At 35.4% G+C, this 17,712-nt stretch overlaps 1 protein-coding gene across 9 annotated transcripts in view; it reads left to right on the plus strand.

Annotated features, from left to right (window-relative positions):
• Positions 1 to 17,712, plus strand: part of LOC149791267 (uncharacterized) — a 122,632-nt gene that overhangs the window by 22,676 nt on the left and 82,244 nt on the right. For 8 of the 9 annotated variants that reach the window (XM_089969770.1, XM_089969771.1, XM_089969767.1 and 5 more), the window contains exon 4: positions 8,451 to 8,631. In XM_089969770.1, coding sequence (XP_089825896.1) covers positions 8,451 to 8,631 — 181 coding nt within the window. Of the gene's footprint in view, positions 1 to 8,450; positions 8,632 to 15,997; position 17,712 lie in introns of those variants that run through there. The other variant, XM_089969773.1, reaches the window with a different exon arrangement.

Here is a 17,712-nt window from a genome sequence, read left to right on the forward strand (position 1 = left end):
ATTTGAATATTACATGTAAAAAAAATGGACTCCAACTAAAATTTTATTTAAAAAAACTGTAAAACTGTGTACTTGAGATAAAACTCATCAATCCACTGCAGAGGCATCATCTCGTCATCCCTTTTCCTGCACATACGATCTTCAGTGGATGAATATTTTTTTTAGCTTTCTCTTACCATGAAAAATTATTCTTAGAGTCAACACATCTCCTGAAGCAGGAACTGCAAGGACTGTAGTCATATTTTTAAATATCTGCACGAGTCAGGCTAATTCTCACACTTTTAACCCTGAACTTATCGTCAATCAATCCAGGAATGAAATCAGAGTACACTAGAATTTCAGTGATGTTGAAGTGAAATCATCTTTTCTTCTGGCCTTCACAAATTCATCAGATGATTTTATTTTCTCCAAATCTTCTTCGTGAAGCTGGGTTGTTGATGTTCATGCACGAAGCACTGTATAGTGTTACTTTAAAAATTGTTCCATTGTTTCAATTTATTTTCAAAATTCCCATGAATACTGGTGAAAAGGAATCAATCCAAGCTTCCATACCTTGACCGACTTTGAACATTCACAAAAAAAATTCTGCATACCTAAAAGAATCCAAAGTGGTCTTTTGAGCTTGGATTGCTTTGTAATAAAATAATCTTTGAACTGATATCCTCTTTTTTACAAAAATCATCTTAAAAGTATCCAGAGTCTGATTATGAGGTCGGCTTGCTTTGTAATAAAAGCAACCTTTGTCTTTGATATTGGGTAAGTTCAAAGAATGAGTTTTCTTCTCACTGCCAGTTGTGTTTATTCACCACCCAGTGTTCTATTTGCTTGGCATCTGTAATTATAATTAATACAAACGGGCATTGATGTTTGAAGGTAAATAGTATACACAGCAATAACTTGCTTTAATAATACTTTCTGTAACCCATGCAAACAAAGAGATTGTCACTTGCACTCAAGTGAATGTATTTTCAAATAATTACTTTTGTATGCGAAATACTGTTATATAGTTCCCCTGAATATAATTCAGTCATTTTGCACCTAACACTGTGATGTATGAAAGGTGGATGTCTTCAAGCAATTGGTTGATTATTTCCATCTTGTTTGCGATTTTGTTGGATCCAGTTTTCAGTTGGATAATATATTCAAACCTTTATGTATAACCAAACATGATTTTTTTTGCAATGTTCACATCAGTGAGCAATTTGTCACGTGTTATCAGACGTAAGCAATACATGCTACAGTATGGATGCCTACACTGCATATGGAGTACGTGGATATATTTTATTCTCTAATGCTCATTATGAAAAAAAGGAGAATAAATGATAAAAAAACAAAATAAGTTTCTTTCAAAATATTTTATTATCAAATAAGCATTTTGTTTACTTTTTTGCTTTGTGCATTAGGGTAGGTGGTATAAACTCAACACAAATTTATATAATTTTTTAAGTCTTGGGACATGTGACCTGGGTTGAAAAGTTTCATCATACGGTCTGGTACAGGAAAAAAAATATTATTTTATCATGTCACAATATATGCGGTTGTACTAGATCATTGGCATTAAGAGTGTCAAGCCCATGTTGAAAGGTACAGCCAGCAAATACAAACATTTTTGGGTCTTGCTCCTATAAGGGTTGTGGGCAGGCTACTAGTGTGAACTGTGCTGGTGTTCTTTTGGGGTGGGTAGGCTAGTGGTATGAACTGTATCGGTGTTGGAGAGGGCTAGTAGTATTGACTTGGAGGTGGCTTGTAATATGAACTGTACTGGTGTTGTGGGGAGCTTGTAGTATGAACTTTGTGTAAGGGGTTAGTGGTGTGAACTGTGGCGGGGTTAGTGGTATGAGCTGTGCCAGTGTTGGGGTGGGGCTAGTGGTATGAACTGTGCTGTTGGAGTGGCTAGTGGTATGAATTGTGCTGGTGTGGGGGTGGCTAGTAGTATGAACTATTCTGGTGTGCAGGGGGGGCTAGTGGTATGAACTATACTGGCGTTGGGAAGGCTAATCGTATGAACCATGCCGGTGTTGGGTGGGGAAATAGTACTATGAACTGTGCCATTGTTGGGGAAGGCTAGTGGTATGAACTGTGCTAGTGTTGGATGGACTATTAATATGAACTGTGCCATTGTTGGGGAGGCTAGTGGTATGAATTGTGCTGGTGTTGGGGGGACAAGCAGTAAAAACTGTGCTGGTGTAGGAGCTAGTAGTATCACCTGTGTATTATGGGAGGGCTATTGGCATGAACTGTGCCAATGTTGGGGGAGGTTAGTGGTATAAGCTGTGCATGGTATTGGGGTGACTCACAGTATGAGCTGTTGTGCCGGTATTAAGGGGGCTAGTATGAACTGTGCTGGTGTTGAGGGGTCTAGTGGTATGAATTGTGCTGGTGTTGGAGGAGGCTAGTGGTATGAACTGTGCTGGTGTTGAAGGAGGCTAGTGGTATAACTGCTGGTGTTGGAGGAGGCTAGTGGTATGTACTGTGCTGGAGTTTGGGAGGTTAGTAATATAAACTGTTCTGGTGTTGGGGGAGATAGTGGTATGAATTGTGCTGGTGTTGGGGGTGGCTAATGGTATAAACTGGGGTGGCTAGTAGTATGAGCTGCTGGTGTTGTGGGGTTAGTAGTATGAACTGTGCTGGTGTTGGGGGGCTAGTGGTATGAGCATTGCTGGTATGGGGGGGGGCTATGAGTATAACTGCTAGTGTCGGGGCAACTAGTAGTATTAACTATGTTGTTGTTGGGGGCTAGTAGTGTGAAGTGTGCCAGTGATAGGGGGGTAGTAATATGAACTGTGTCAGTGTTGTGTTGGGTGGCTAGTAGTATGAACTGTGCTGGTGTTGGGGGACTATGAGTATTAACTGTGCTAGCATTGGGGACTAGTATGAACTGTGCTGGTGTTGGGGGCTAGTAGTATGAACTGTGCTGGTGTTGGAGGCTAGTAGTATGAACTGTGCTGGCATTTGGGGCTAGTAGTATGAACTGTGCTGGTACCCTCAGGCATCCTGCAGTAGATACCCATAGAAACAATTTTATGATCAGTTGTTTGTCTCTGAGAAATACATACAGTTCCATTACAATTTGTAACATGATCATATTTTTAAAATAATACTTTTCTTTGCCCAACCAGGCAGTCATATAGGGAATAATGAATGTCTGGCATACATTTTTAGTTATCCTATGCTTCCAGGAAACAGATTTTTCTACCTCTGCACATGCATGTTCCTTTCAGCTTCTATTGTTTGCAAAATGTCAAATTAGTGATTGACAGGTTTGATTCTGGAATGGTCTTGTAAACATGGGCTTTTCATATTCTAGCAAAATAAGCTTTTCTACTTGAAAATGGTGCTAAGTTTACCTACAACACCGTTGTGACTATTTTAAAAATCTTACTTTTTGTTAATCCTTTTGTAAGAAAGGTGACATTTTGTTTGTGGCTTTTGCTTAAACACTTCTTGCAATGTGTAGTTGGTTCTGGATGAAAATGGTGCCAATTTGACCACTGACCACAATGGTGCCAATTTGACAACTGACCACAATGGTGCCAATTTGCCCATTGACCAAAATGGTGCCAATTTGACCACTAACAAGTCCATACTTTTCAAAGGGAATTTGAAAAGCAGGTATAGTGGACCTTTGGATCAAGTCAAAGGTCCTTGCTTGTATTTTAGTACTTCTGAACAAAGTCGAACAAGGTTTAACTCTAGGTTTTAGCTGTACTGGCATGTAAACAATGATTAAAAATAAGTAGGAAAGTATTTTTATCAGGCTGATGCTAGTGTGAAGTAACTACAAAATCCAGAAAACAGTTGAAAATAGTCAACTCACAGTATTTACAGTCTGACATGTTTAAGTAAGTACTTTATTGGCATTGGCGACAGCATTATCATTGTTTTTGCTAACAGTTAATTCTTGGTCAAAATTCTTAACTGGTATATATTCTGTAAACCTTGGTACATTCTAATCACACTTAGCAAAAACTGTTCATAACTTAGACAAATTTTTATGGCATATGCGCACCTTTTACCAACAGATCAATAACACAGTCATACAAAATTTGTTACGGTTTTGGTTAAAGTTTTTTTAATTTGCTTATTTATTTCCTAGACCCTTAAATATATTCTCATTTTACTGGCACATATTGTCATTAAGCTGAGACGATTCATTTCAAGTAAAGTTTTGGTTAAAGTTTGTCAAAGGCTTATATTTCCTAAACTCTTTGATGGATTTTCTTTATAATGGGAATGAATGATTATTAAGTAAGACAGGTAATCGTATTACCTGCTCCGTAACTCCATAGACCTTGGGTGAAGATCGCAGTCATCAAAAATTTATGTTCGGTTTTGGTTGAGGTTTTCCATTTGTTTACATTTCCTAAACCCCTTAATGGTTTTCTTAATACTTTTGGTGAATGTTTATGAAGCTAAGACAATTCACTGTGAGATGCAGGTAATGGCCTGTTTCATGTGTGTCTTTTATGTCTTAGTTTGAAAACTAATGTGTGTGTGCGTGGTGGGGGTGATGTATACATGTATTGTTAATAAACAATTGTTACTTAAAGATGTCCCTTATGTCTTAGTTTGAAATCTAATGTGCGGAGGGGGTGGGTGATGTACACACGTATTGTTAATAAACAATTGTTACATAAAGGTGTCCTTTATGTCTAAGTTTGAAATCTAATGTGTGGAGGTGTGTGTGATGTACACATGTATTGTTAATAAACAATTGTTACATAAAGGTGTCCGTAATAAGAAGATAAATGAATAACACAATTTAGAAAAGAGAAGAAAGAAATTCTTTAAATTTTGGTGTGTTGAGTAGTTTGGGATCTGATCTCATATACTGTAGATTCCAGTTAATTGGGGCAGCCATTTATTTGGGACCAAATACATGTATACCTTTAAACTCCTTTTTCACATAACTGGGGCAGCCATTTAATTGGGCCAAAGTGTTCTTTTCCTGCTGTATCCCAGTTAACAGGAATCCACTCTATTCATAAACAGCAATTGTTGAGTGGACAAATCAGATTTGTTACAGCTCATGGTCAGTTGAAGGGTCATGTGACAGATCTATGGAAACTCAAGTCACATTACCCAAACTACTGAAAATTTCAAATGAGCAAAAGTCACATCTGATTGGTTGATGGATCTTATGGAACAACAAATTTACACAGTTTAGTTAAGTAACTCTGATGCATCACAGTATATTGTGATTCCATGTGGATCTTTAAGTTGTCCATTATGCTGTTTGATCTGAAAATATGTTGTACAGATTGCCAAAATGCCCCTTCAACCTTTTGTAACTTTGGATCCATGAAAAATACCAGCAAGTGTATCCAGAATTTCAGTATGCTCTTGTTGCAGTCATATCTGTTCCCAATAATTTCAGTTTTATGAGTAGGTGAGATCAGATCTCAAACAACCCAACATTCCAATGCAGGCTTGGTTGGGGGGGGGGGACAATTTATCACAGTAATTGCAGTTTTATGAGTAGGTGAGATCAGATATCAAACCACCCAACATTCCAATGCAGACTTGGGGGACAATTTATCACAGTAATTTCAACTTGATGTATATACTTCCTTATAAGTCGAGTCAAACTGCAAACAACACAGTTCTTGAACTGCCATAACATAATGTGCCTGCAAATCAGGGTCTATCTTGTTCAACTAATTACTCCTAACAAACTGCACAGACCCAGACGTTCTGGTGCTTTATGCAATGGCAAATCTGGGTCTGTGCAGTTTGCAGTATCTTATAAATGAATGCATATGGTAGTTTCTGACAAAAGTCACATTGCAGTTTTTGCTTTTGCACCTGACAAAATTGGGGGAAACAGAACCTTTTAAAGGGACAGAGGAAAATAATAGTACATGTAAATCATGTGCATAGGGTCAAGATCATGGGAACAGTGGACTAAATATCATGGGAAAACCCTTGAGCTTCCTCTCAACATGCATAAACTAGAAACTGTTGAAGGAAATGTCAGTAGCCTCTGGAGAAAACGTTAACTTGGATTAAACTACATGCTGTCAACCAGTAAAAATTAAAATCAGATCTCCACTGTCCTAAATGAAGAACTTACATCAACCATGTATGGGTCATGTTCTGGTGACCCATGTTATTACCATAGTTGCTAAGTTTATCAGCCAATTAGATGAAGTCTTCTATCTTAACATTTGGCAGACTGAGGAGTATGACTGAAGAGTGTCAATGTGTGCCAAACAATTTGATTCACTTTAAAGTTTTTAGAAGCTGCATTTCAACTGGCGAAAACAAAGGTACTAGAACATGACCCCTAAGCAGTCGCTGAAGATCTTCATGTAGGACATTGGAGATCTGATTGTGCAGTGAACATAATGAAGGAAAGAAGAAAGAAATTATGAGTTTCGCTGTGTATTTATCAGAAGCAGTCTAATGAAAACACATTTATTTTACATTGTTCTATTTTTTGTTTTTTATTGTGATATGTATAACCGGTTCTACCAGTGTGTGTGTGTGTGTATATATATATAATTTATTAATAAATAGAGACAAACAGTTTTAGTAATATTTGTATTATGTATAATGCACACTTATTAGTGGTATAGAAGATATATAAATAGAAAAGAGAAGAAAGAAAGAAAAAAATTAATAAAACAAAAATAAAATTAGAAAGATAAATATACAAAATATATATACTACTATAATCTTGACAACTGTTAAATAGACTATCAGAACTCGATTTATATAATAAAAAATATGGTGTGCATAACGCTTACTCTCAAGTATTTTATAAATAATTAATCATATTATATTGAAAATTAATTCACAAATTCACTTTCATTTTTAAAGTATTAGTAAACTTATTTTTATGTTATTGGATTATACTTTTACCAATTAAGATTTTCTGCAAAGTAAAATAATGTGAAATATTCTTATCTAATTGTAAACAGGGGACATAATTCAGAAAAAAATAATAAAAAAATTAAAAAAATAATAATTTTTTTTTAACTAAATCTGATATAGTGTTTTTGAATTTAGACCTTTTGGATATACCGTATTAAGATGGTGAATCCAGTAGGTTTCCTTTAGTAGACATTCCATTTCAGAATCAGCTTTAACAATAGGTTGGAAGGAGAAATCTTGCAATGTATGGGAATTTTTGTTAAAATGTGCAGCAACATGAGATGAAAATAATTGATCGATATAATTTTTTATATCTAATCTATGTTGGTTCATACGTTTAGATATTTGTTGACTGGTTTGTCCAACATATTGGATGCCACATTTTTTGCATGTTATCAAATAAATAACATTTGATGTTGCACAATTAATATCACATCGCATATTAAAAGTTTCTTTTGTATTATTACTATTGAAAGAAGTATTTTCATTAATAAATGAACAGTGTGAACATCTAGGTCTATTACATTTTGTTGATGATCCTATTTTATATGATGGTTTTTCTAATTTGGAATTAGTTAGGAAATCTTTAAGATTTTTAGTCCTTTTATGAGCAAGTGTGGGTTTGCTTTCGTGTAGCAATTTAACACTTGCTTTACATGATAAGTTTAATAAATCCCAATATTTATTGATAATCTTACCTATATTAGGCAAACTTGGATTATATTCAATAACAAAAGGAATGATATCTTCATTTCTACTTTTGATTTTATATTGTAAAGATTCAGGCTGTGGAAGAGAATATACTTTTTGGAAAGCAGTATTAATGATGTCAGTAGGGTAATTTCTATTTAAAAAATGCTGACCTAGCTCTGTCAAAGATGATTTAAAAACAGCATCATCCAAAATAATTCTTCTGTATCTTTTTGCTTGACTATATGGTATCCCATTTTTACATGATTTAGGATGGCATGAAGAATATTCAACATATTGATGAATATATATATACACACACATACACATACATTATATTTGAAAATATATGAAAGCTGCTGTCCAGGATGGCATCCTTGAAAAAGCTGCAGTCCCAATAATGATTCCTTGTCTTCCTTGCAATAATTTATAACAGTATGAGCTGTCACACACACACACACACACACACACACACACACACACACACACACATTATAATGAATGAAAAAATAAGGCACTTGATAGCATAATTTTCAGTACTTGAAATTCTTTAATTTTGTTTGCAATTATAAAAAAATCAGTTAAGAAATTACATTGTTTTCTGTATAAATTTATTTTAGTAGCTTAATTCCATTTCAGATCAGTACATTTCCAAGATGCTGGGAGAAGGAACAAATTACCATAATTCATATACTTTTATTTTGCCTTCATTTTTCCACAACATAGCATACCACATTCACCTTTTTCTGAAACCACATTTAAAAAATTTCCCCAGCAGGTTTAGGCCTAAAATCTTAAACATCTGACCCTTTGGTTGCCATTGCATTGTTCAGTCTAGTCGCCATCTCCATTTTTCACGATCTGTATGTTTTCTTTCCTGGCAGTTAATCATCCTTCTGAAAGAGATATGCAGTCAACGTCAACAGCACACGATGACAACTATGGTCAACTGACACCAATATATGACAGTTTGGGTGTTCGTATTGGGTATCGGAGAAAGCTCCACAAGGATCCTGTCACTGGCAAATATTCCTGTCTCCAGTGTGGAGCACAGTTTGCTAACCAGTAAGTACATGTTATAAAAATATTTCCATTTTGTTTTGTTTTCCCTGTAAGACTTGCAAGAAGGCAACATTTCTGATTTTGACCGTCTAGTCCAGCAGGATGATGCAAGGAAAATAGTTACGAAATTGTGTTGTTTTTTTTTTTCTTTGTAAAAATTAGACATATGACGTAACTTTTACTTGCCCGGCAAGTAGTCTAGACTAGTTGGGCGTAGAAATTGAAATCCCCTGATGGCATGACGTGTGTCCTTTTCCATGGCAGTGGCGTTATCATTAATATTGACATTACATTTGTGTACAGATTTGTGTAAGGCAAATACGGTGCAATACATCCTAGCAGGGTATGGAGTTAAGATTTCATATTCTATAGTCTCGTGTCTGACCTCTTGACCAGATCCATAAGATCTCCAGCAGATGAGGGTCAGGACAAAAAAAAGAAAAGCTTTCCTTGTAATCACAGAATGGGACTTTCCTAAAACATTCAAAAATAATCTCATTGTTGCGATGATGTACACATCATTGTGGTGATGAATTGATGTTGTATTTCACATAGACTTTGACAGTTTGTGTAGCTGATTGACCCGTGGCTCCAGCACCAGGGTTTGATCACAAAGTGATACTCAGTAATATGTTGTTTATGCTTAAATTACATAAGGAAGAAATGTTTGCATCTACAAAGTTTGACCAAAGCCACTTCTGTCAGTAACAGAGATAAGTGAAGCCATTAACTGACCTTCGTGTTGCAAGAGGTCTGCCGTCTGAAAATCTGGTTAACTGAGACTACTACTTTCTGGAGAATCCTGATTGTATTCTTGAAAATTCCATTTCAAAATTTATCAAGCTTAACATGTTAGACGTTAGGAGTCACTGTTGTGTATTTACTATTTTCAACTATTGTCTGGATTTCTTAGCTACTGCAGATGATCAAGTTAAGGACCCAATGAACAATGATCCTTCATGGATACAATAGGACACCGTTTTGAACCAGTGATTTTAAATACCAATGAATTTGATTCTATGAAGAACAATGAACATTTATACCTGGGAAAATAAGTGTATAAGCTTTTAGGATGAAGATTTCAACACCCTGTTAAATTTAAATGAAAAAAATTAGTGCTGCTGATGCCAATATGACGTGGTCTAGAAGATTTACAATGTGTACACATGACTGTAAATGTGGTCTGGAAGATTTACAATGCATACACATGACTGTAAATGTGGTCTGGAAGATTTACAATGCGTACACATGACTGTAAATGTGGTCTGGAAGATTTACATTGCGTACACATGACTGTAAATGTGGTCTGGAAGATTTACAATGCGTACACATGACTGTAAATGTGGTCTGGAAGATTTACAATGCGTACACATGACTGTAAATGTGGTCTGGAAGATTTACAATGCGTACACATGACTGTAAATGTGGTCTGGAAGATTTTCAATGCGTACACATGACTGTAAATGTGGTCTGGAAGATTTACATTGCGTACACATGACTGTAAATGTGGTCTGGAAGATTTACAATGCGTACACATGACTGAAAATGTGGTCTGGAAGATTTACATTGCGTACACATGACTGTAAATGTGGTCTGGAAGATTTACAATGCGTACACATGACTGTAAATGTGGTCTGGAAGATTTACAATGCGTACACATGACTGTAAATGTGGTCTGGAAGATTTACAATGCGTACACATGACTGTAAATGTGGTCTGGAAGATTTTCAATGCGTACACATGACTGTAAATGTGGTCTGGAAGATTTACATTGCGTACACATGACTGTAAATGTGGTCTGGAAGATTTACAATGTGTACACATGACTGAAAATGTGGTCTGGAAGATTTACATTGCGTACACATGACTGTAAATGTGGTCTGGAAGATTTACATTGCAGACACATGACTATAAATGTGGTCTGGAAGATTTACCATGTGTACACATGATTGTAAATGTGGTCTGGAAGATTTACCATGTGTACACATGATTGTAAATGTGGTCTGGAAGATGTACAGAATATATATGACTTTATGTGAAATTTACAGCAATATATGATTGTATGTATGATTTATAGTGACTACAGATGCGTGTTATTTAAAACAAATACACATGACTAAGAATTATTTGCAGTGAATACACATGATTGTGAGTTACAATGAATACACATGATGGTAAATGTGATATACAATGAATACACCTGACTGATCTACAGTGAATACACCTGACTACAATTGTGATTTAGAGTGAATACACTTGACTCTAAGTGTGATTTACAGTGAATACACGTTACTGTAAGTGTGATTTTATTGACAGGAGTTCTGACAGTGAGTTTTAAACTTAACCACTTTTCCAGATGAGATTAATAGTCGGTGAAGAACTTGGACCAAAACCTTAACAAAATTTATGTTTATCAGAGGTAACCCATGGAAATTCTTTCACCACAGTGTTAAAAAAAAATTTTTCTTAAATATAATTTGATCAAACTATTTTGACACTGTAATGTGCTAGACAAAGAATAAGAGTAATTTGGTTTACCACAGGAGGCCATGAATTATTACCTTGTTTTATTTAATTTTTACGTTTTTCAGTGTTGCCTGGATGCTTCATCTTCTGGTTTTAAAAGAGATAAATAGCTCCTGCTCATCATTTTTTATATTTTTAAAACTCTTGTGGAAATAGTAACAAGAGTAACATTTATCAGGAGTTTAAAGAATTTTATGGAAGAAAATTTTGTTTAATGGACATTTACTCATCCCCACGCAAACTTTTACGCATCCAAGACAAGAAGATAAGTGATTTTTTTTTTTCTTCACACCCCATTTTCTCTAAATGTATCTTTGATCCTAATAGGAGAGCCATGGACTCTCTCAGATATGTGAAAATCTATTTGGGACTCCTCGGTTGTATATTCCCATTTTAATGTAACCATATCATGTTACAATGTTGTCCAGTTGACCATCAGTTTCTTAACAATTTTGTCTCTGCATGGTAATGGTAGTTCTTCTCCATATACAGATAGCAAACTTTGTTGATGGCTTACACATGGGATAGGTTTGGAAAAACCCTCTCAGTTTCAGGGTCAAAAGTTCAATAGTCAAGGTATCTGTGAAAGAAAAATATGGTTCCTGCACAATAATTTTGGTTTACACTATCAGCAGTTACTGAACATTGTAGATGTCTTGTATTTGTTCTAAGGAAGAACCAGATTGATTTTGGTGTTAAAAGGTTACTGCGTAGTAACTTTAGTTCCCCATCTTCTGTGGCCACCATACATTGTGGATGGTTTGCAATAAACAAGAACCCTGTTGATTTTGGTGTTAAAAGGTTACTGCATACTAATTTTAGTTCCCCATCTTCTGTGGCCACCATACATTGTGGATGGTTTGCAATAAACAAGAACCCTATTGATTTTGGTGTTAAAAGGTTACTGCATAGTAATTTTAGTTCCCCATCTTCTGTGGCCACCATACATTGTGGATGGTTTGCAATAAACAAGAACCCTATTGATTTTGGTGTTAAAAGGTTATTGCACAGTAATTTTAGTTCCCCATCTTCTGTGGCCACCAAGCTTTGTGAATGGCTTGCAATAAACAAGAACCCCATTGATTTTGGTGTTTAAATGTTATTGCACAGTAATTTTAGTTACCCATCTTCTGTGGCCACCAAGCTTTGTGAATGGCTTGCAATAAACAAGAACCCTATTGATTTCAGGGTAAAACGGTCAGATCTGTGCACAATAACAGTAATTCTAGATCACATGCCTGGGCTATGCTTTGTGAATGGCTTGCAGTAAACAAGAACCCTATTGATTTCAGGGTAAAACGGTCAGATCTGTGCACAATAACAGTAATTCTAGATCACATGCCTGGGCTATGCTTTGTGGATGGCTTCCACTTGGGGTGGAGAGGTCTGTTGATTTGGGGGTCCAACAATTAATGGTTAAGGTCATTGACTGACCCCAAAAAGATACTATTCAACATGGGGTGATTGTCTCTTTATTGTGCTCTTGTTCAAAAGCACTCCTTACAGCTGTAGATATCATTTGGACTCATGATGGAACTTTCAAAGATCCTAGGAAACGTCATTTTTTCTTATTGTAAAGTACATTATAGCTCATGCTTTTTTTGTTTCTCTGCCCGTTGAACTTTGGCATTTAATTTATCTCACATTGAATCAGTTCTCATGGTAGATGAGTACTTAATGACTCACCATCAACAATTTCACAGGCTTGTGTTATTCGCCTCCATGATTGACAAAGCCAATGCGTTCAAAGTCTAAGATACCAAATTAAAAATTGTATGTCGATTGGATGTGTAACCAGTGAAAAATATTTTAGGCTAGTTTTCTGTTTCCATTACAAGTGTTTAAAAAGGTTGGTCTGTTTCTGTGCATGACTTGAAGTTAACTTTACTGCAGACATAACAAATCTATGTTCTTGCCTATAGTCGTCCAGTTGTACATCATGACCAGAGGAAGACTTCTGTTTTAATGTTTTACAAAATTTCAAGTAACTTCTACTACGTGACACTCAGCTTTCTCTTTGCTAGGCAGAGTAAATCAGGTTCTTGCTGCAAAGGGAGGTAATCTGAGATAGGCACAATTAAATTCCAAGTGACACCTGATGCTGTTTAGAAGAAATAAAACACAATTTAAGCTGAAATGTGAACCATTTGTGTGTGTTTAATTTGGATTTTTAATGTAGCTTTAAAAAAATGTCAGTCATATTGCTATGATGTCTCCAGTGTGGCAGTTTATAGTAATGTCTAGCTCTGGGGCATCATGCCGCAGACATGTAGCATGATGTCCCACCCAGTCACATTATCCTGACACCAGGCCGAGCAGTCCTAACACTAACTCTTAATGCTGACTGCCAAGCGAGGCAGCTGTTAGTACCATTTTTATAAGTCTTTGGTATGACTTGTCTGGGGATTGAACCCATGACAACCTGCATTCAAGGTGGACGCTCTAACCACTAGGCCATGAGAGCGATGAATCATGTGCTTAGCCCTCAAGTGATATCAGTGAATGTCAACAATAGCATGTGTTTACATGGTTGTGTAATACACAAGGAGATAATTAAGATTCTCATGCAGTATTGTGTATTGTATCAGGAATGGGTATTAATATTTAACAGAAATCAAGGCTTAAATAGATATTGTCAGCACTTATAAAACAGTGTCTTAGTTAGCATCAATAGAGGATGTCAATTTCAAAGTCAGGCATGCACAAGGTATAATTTATATCACTCAAGTTGTCTGACTTGTCACATTTAACAGTTCCAAATTAATGGGCATCATTTAAGTCGTCTAACTTGTACTGTCATATTTAAATTAATAAGTTTGATAACTGTCCACAATAAATCTATTTAAATTTATTGCTGAAATGAACAATAAATTGGGTATTGATTTTGTGATCAATAAATTGGGTATTGATTTTAAGATCAATAAATTGGGTATTGATTTTATGATAAATAAATTGGGTATTGATTTTATGATCAATAAATTGGGTATTAGTTTTATGATCAATAAATTGGGTATTAGTTTTATGATCAATAAATTGGGTATTGATTTTATGATCAATAAATTGGATATTATTTTATGATCAATAAATTTGGTATTGATTTTTCATGTTATGGTATAAAATTATATGTTATTTGTGACTGGAGATAGGCCTAAATATCCCAGATATTGTTATCTGTCTCTCTTCAGCAATAGGTAATTCTGAGGTTATTTAGTTTGTTTATTGAAAAAATGTGTTGTGATCAAATCTGTTCTACTGATAACTAGTGATTATAATTTGAATTTATGTTTCTTACAAAAATATACACATGTCAGATTGTGTGTGTTTGTACTAGGGCCTCTTTTTGAATGGATGTAAACAGGTTTTAACATCCTGGAAACCTTTAAAAAAAAACATGGTGAAGAATTGTGTGGATAATTGAGTTGAAACTGCAAAGTTTGGAGAAAAAAGGTATGCCGATGATCAAATTTGACTTTGCTAAGCATGGAGAAACAAAAATAATGCAACATGTCAAGTTAATGTTGCTAGCTTAGAGAAAATAATTTTGCAAATGACTGAGTTGATGTTGCTCAGCATGGAGACGACATGGAGTAGATGAATTGGTTGGTGTTGCCAGGTGTGGAAAAAATATGCAGATGACCAGATTGGTGTTGTTTAGCATAGAAAAAAATATGCAGATGATGAGTTGATTTTGTTAAACATTATGTAAATAATTGAGCTGAAGAATGTTGACAGGTATTAAGAAGAAAAGGTTGAATAATTGAGTTGAAGAATCTTGCCATGTGTGGTGAAAAATGGTGAATAATTGAGTTGAAGAATGTCACTAGGAGTGGAGATGCTTCAGACATGTAAGAATATATAAAAAATGTTTTACTTACAGTGATGGGTTAGTGATGACACCAGTTATAGTGCAAACAAGTCAGTGCAGCAGGACCTGTTCTGAGAGACCACCCCTTTCTGCCACTAAAATGTGTTCTCATAGGGCAGGTGGTCTTTCATAACAGGTCAGAATATAATATAATTGATTAATCAGTGCAGTGATAATGTGGTCTCAAGGCAAGTGGTCTTTCAGGAGAGGTTTTAGTGTATATCTTATTTCCACTCAGACATTATTGGATGCACTAATCTCCAAGAAAGCCAGCAAAAAGTATCAGAACCTTTTTTTTCTCCTGTTTTGAAATATGTGTTTTTCTCTCAGTCCTTCTGTTTATCTATCAGTCATTCTGATAAGTTCTGTTAAAGTTTTGATCAAATTAGTTTTAATATTTTTGAAAGTGAAAATCTCATCTAGTACATATTCTTTTTGTCAGTAACTCTCACATGAAATGTGATGTTTTATTTGATAGGCTCTTGTAAATAATTGTACTGGCAGTTCATCATGCTGTTATACAATCATTGATAATAACATAAATCAATTTTATATTTGGTGTTTGAATTACATGTATATTTTACAGTACAGCCACTTGTTTGGAGGGGTCACTGGGTTTGACATTTTAAAAAAAAGTATTTGTATCAGATTCATGAAATTACCAAAAAAAAATGAAATATACCCACATATTGTTGCAGCCTATACTTTGACTTCTTTTGCATGCCCTCATCTGCAGGGCAATTAATTTTCTCAAGCGCAGGGCTACTTAATATTTATCTAATTGTTTGTTGTTCAGTTACTTAACCTTTTATTGTTTCGTCCATTGCAAACTCTGAACAGAGTCACGGTTTGTAACTGAAAATTAAAATTTTTTTTTGCTTCCAGTCTCTTTAACTAAAAAAATGTAACTTAACACTTGTAGTTGCCACATGAAAGCTTGGAAGATTTTGGGCTCAAAACTTTTATCCCTAATTTCAGGGGGAATGGCCATGCTCCAACATGTGGCTGTAACAGACACAACCATCACTATACCCAGAATAATTTAGAATGTGCCATTGCTGAGGTTAAGGCAGGAAACTTGAGCATACGAAAAGCCAGCCAAGTTTTTGGTGTTCCCAAATCTACGATTCATAACTGGATTACTCGAGAGGCAAAAAAGGGAATTGACTTAGTACAGTCCCTACAAGCCCACAACAAAGTATCATTCTCCTGATTGGAAGACAGACATTTTGCCACATACGTTGCTGTAACATTCATACATACGTTGCTGTAACATTCATATATAATGCCAACCTAGTGTAAATTATTGTATTTTTGGCCTTATGGAATGTGTTGCTTTCAAGTTGATGGCATTCAGTCTAGTCTGTTACTAGTTTGTATTTCTAATAATAGGCACTTTTCTATATTTAGTTATATTGTCCTTTTCGTTGTGTAAATGGATGCAATGAAGATTTAATCTCAAGAGGAAATGACTAGACTAAATATGATATCATCCTCTGATAGTTAGATAATTTCGGTCTATTACTGCACACAATTATTTCATTAGAAAGTGCTGGTACAACTTTGATTGCAAAATAGTTTCATTTGAAATGTATTGTGAATTGTTCTAATCAGTACTCAGTTAGGAGATAATAAAAAGAAAAATGGATAAAACATTTAAGTTCAGATTGTATATTTTTTAATTGGGATATTGGTATTTGTGATTGTATAAAAGAAACGTGGTTGTCAGTTTGTCATAATTTATGTTCATTCCTTTGAACCTGTTTTATGTATCGTAATACCCAGTTCATTGTTCTAAATTGTTTTATTACACTTTATATTTTCTGGTGAACAGTTGCAATTTAGTTCATCACATAAAGTTGTCTTGATACATCCATTGGCAGTGTGCGTACAGTGTTGCACCTTGTGTGATGATCATGTTTTTTGTTTTTGTTTTGATACATCCAGTGGCAGTGTGCATACATTGTTGCACCTTGAGTGATCATCATGTTTTTTGTCTTGATACATCCAATGGCAGTGTGCGTACAGTGTTGCACCTTGTGTGATGATCATGTTTTTGTTTTTGTTTTGATACATCCAATGGCAGTGTGAATACAGTGTTGCACCTCGAGTGATCATCATGGTTTTTATTTTGAAATGTCCAATGACAGTATGCATACAGTGTTGCACCTCAAGTGATCATCATGGTTTTTATTTTGAAATGTCCGATGGCGGTGTGCATACAGTGTTGCACCTTGAGTGATCATGTTTTTTGTATAGTCTTGATACTACCGGTGGCAATGTGCACACAGTGTTGCACCTTGCATGATGACCATGAGGTTATTTATGTCTTGATGTGTCCAGTGGCAGTGTGCATACAGTGTTGCACCTCGAGTGATTATCATGGTTTTTATTTTGAAATGTCCAATGACAGTATGCATACAGTGTTGCACCTCGAGTGATCATCATGGTTTTTATTTTGAAATGTCCGATGGCAGTGTGCATACAGTGTTGCACCTTGAGTGATCATGTTTTTTGTATAGTCTTGATACTACCGGTGGCAATGTGCATACAGTGTTGCACCTTGAGTGATCATCATCGTTTTTTATAGTCTTGATACTACCAGTGGCAATGTGCATACAGTGTTGCACCTTGAGTGATCAGCATCGTTTTTTATAGTCTTGATACTACCAGTGGCAGTGTGCATACAGTGT

The sequence above is a fragment of the Sinohyriopsis cumingii genome, chromosome 9, assembly GCF_028554795.1.
Source record: "Sinohyriopsis cumingii isolate HCF-2022 chromosome 9, ASM2855479v2, whole genome shotgun sequence".
In the NCBI taxonomy this organism is placed as follows: Eukaryota; Metazoa; Mollusca; class Bivalvia; order Unionida; family Unionidae; genus Sinohyriopsis; species Sinohyriopsis cumingii.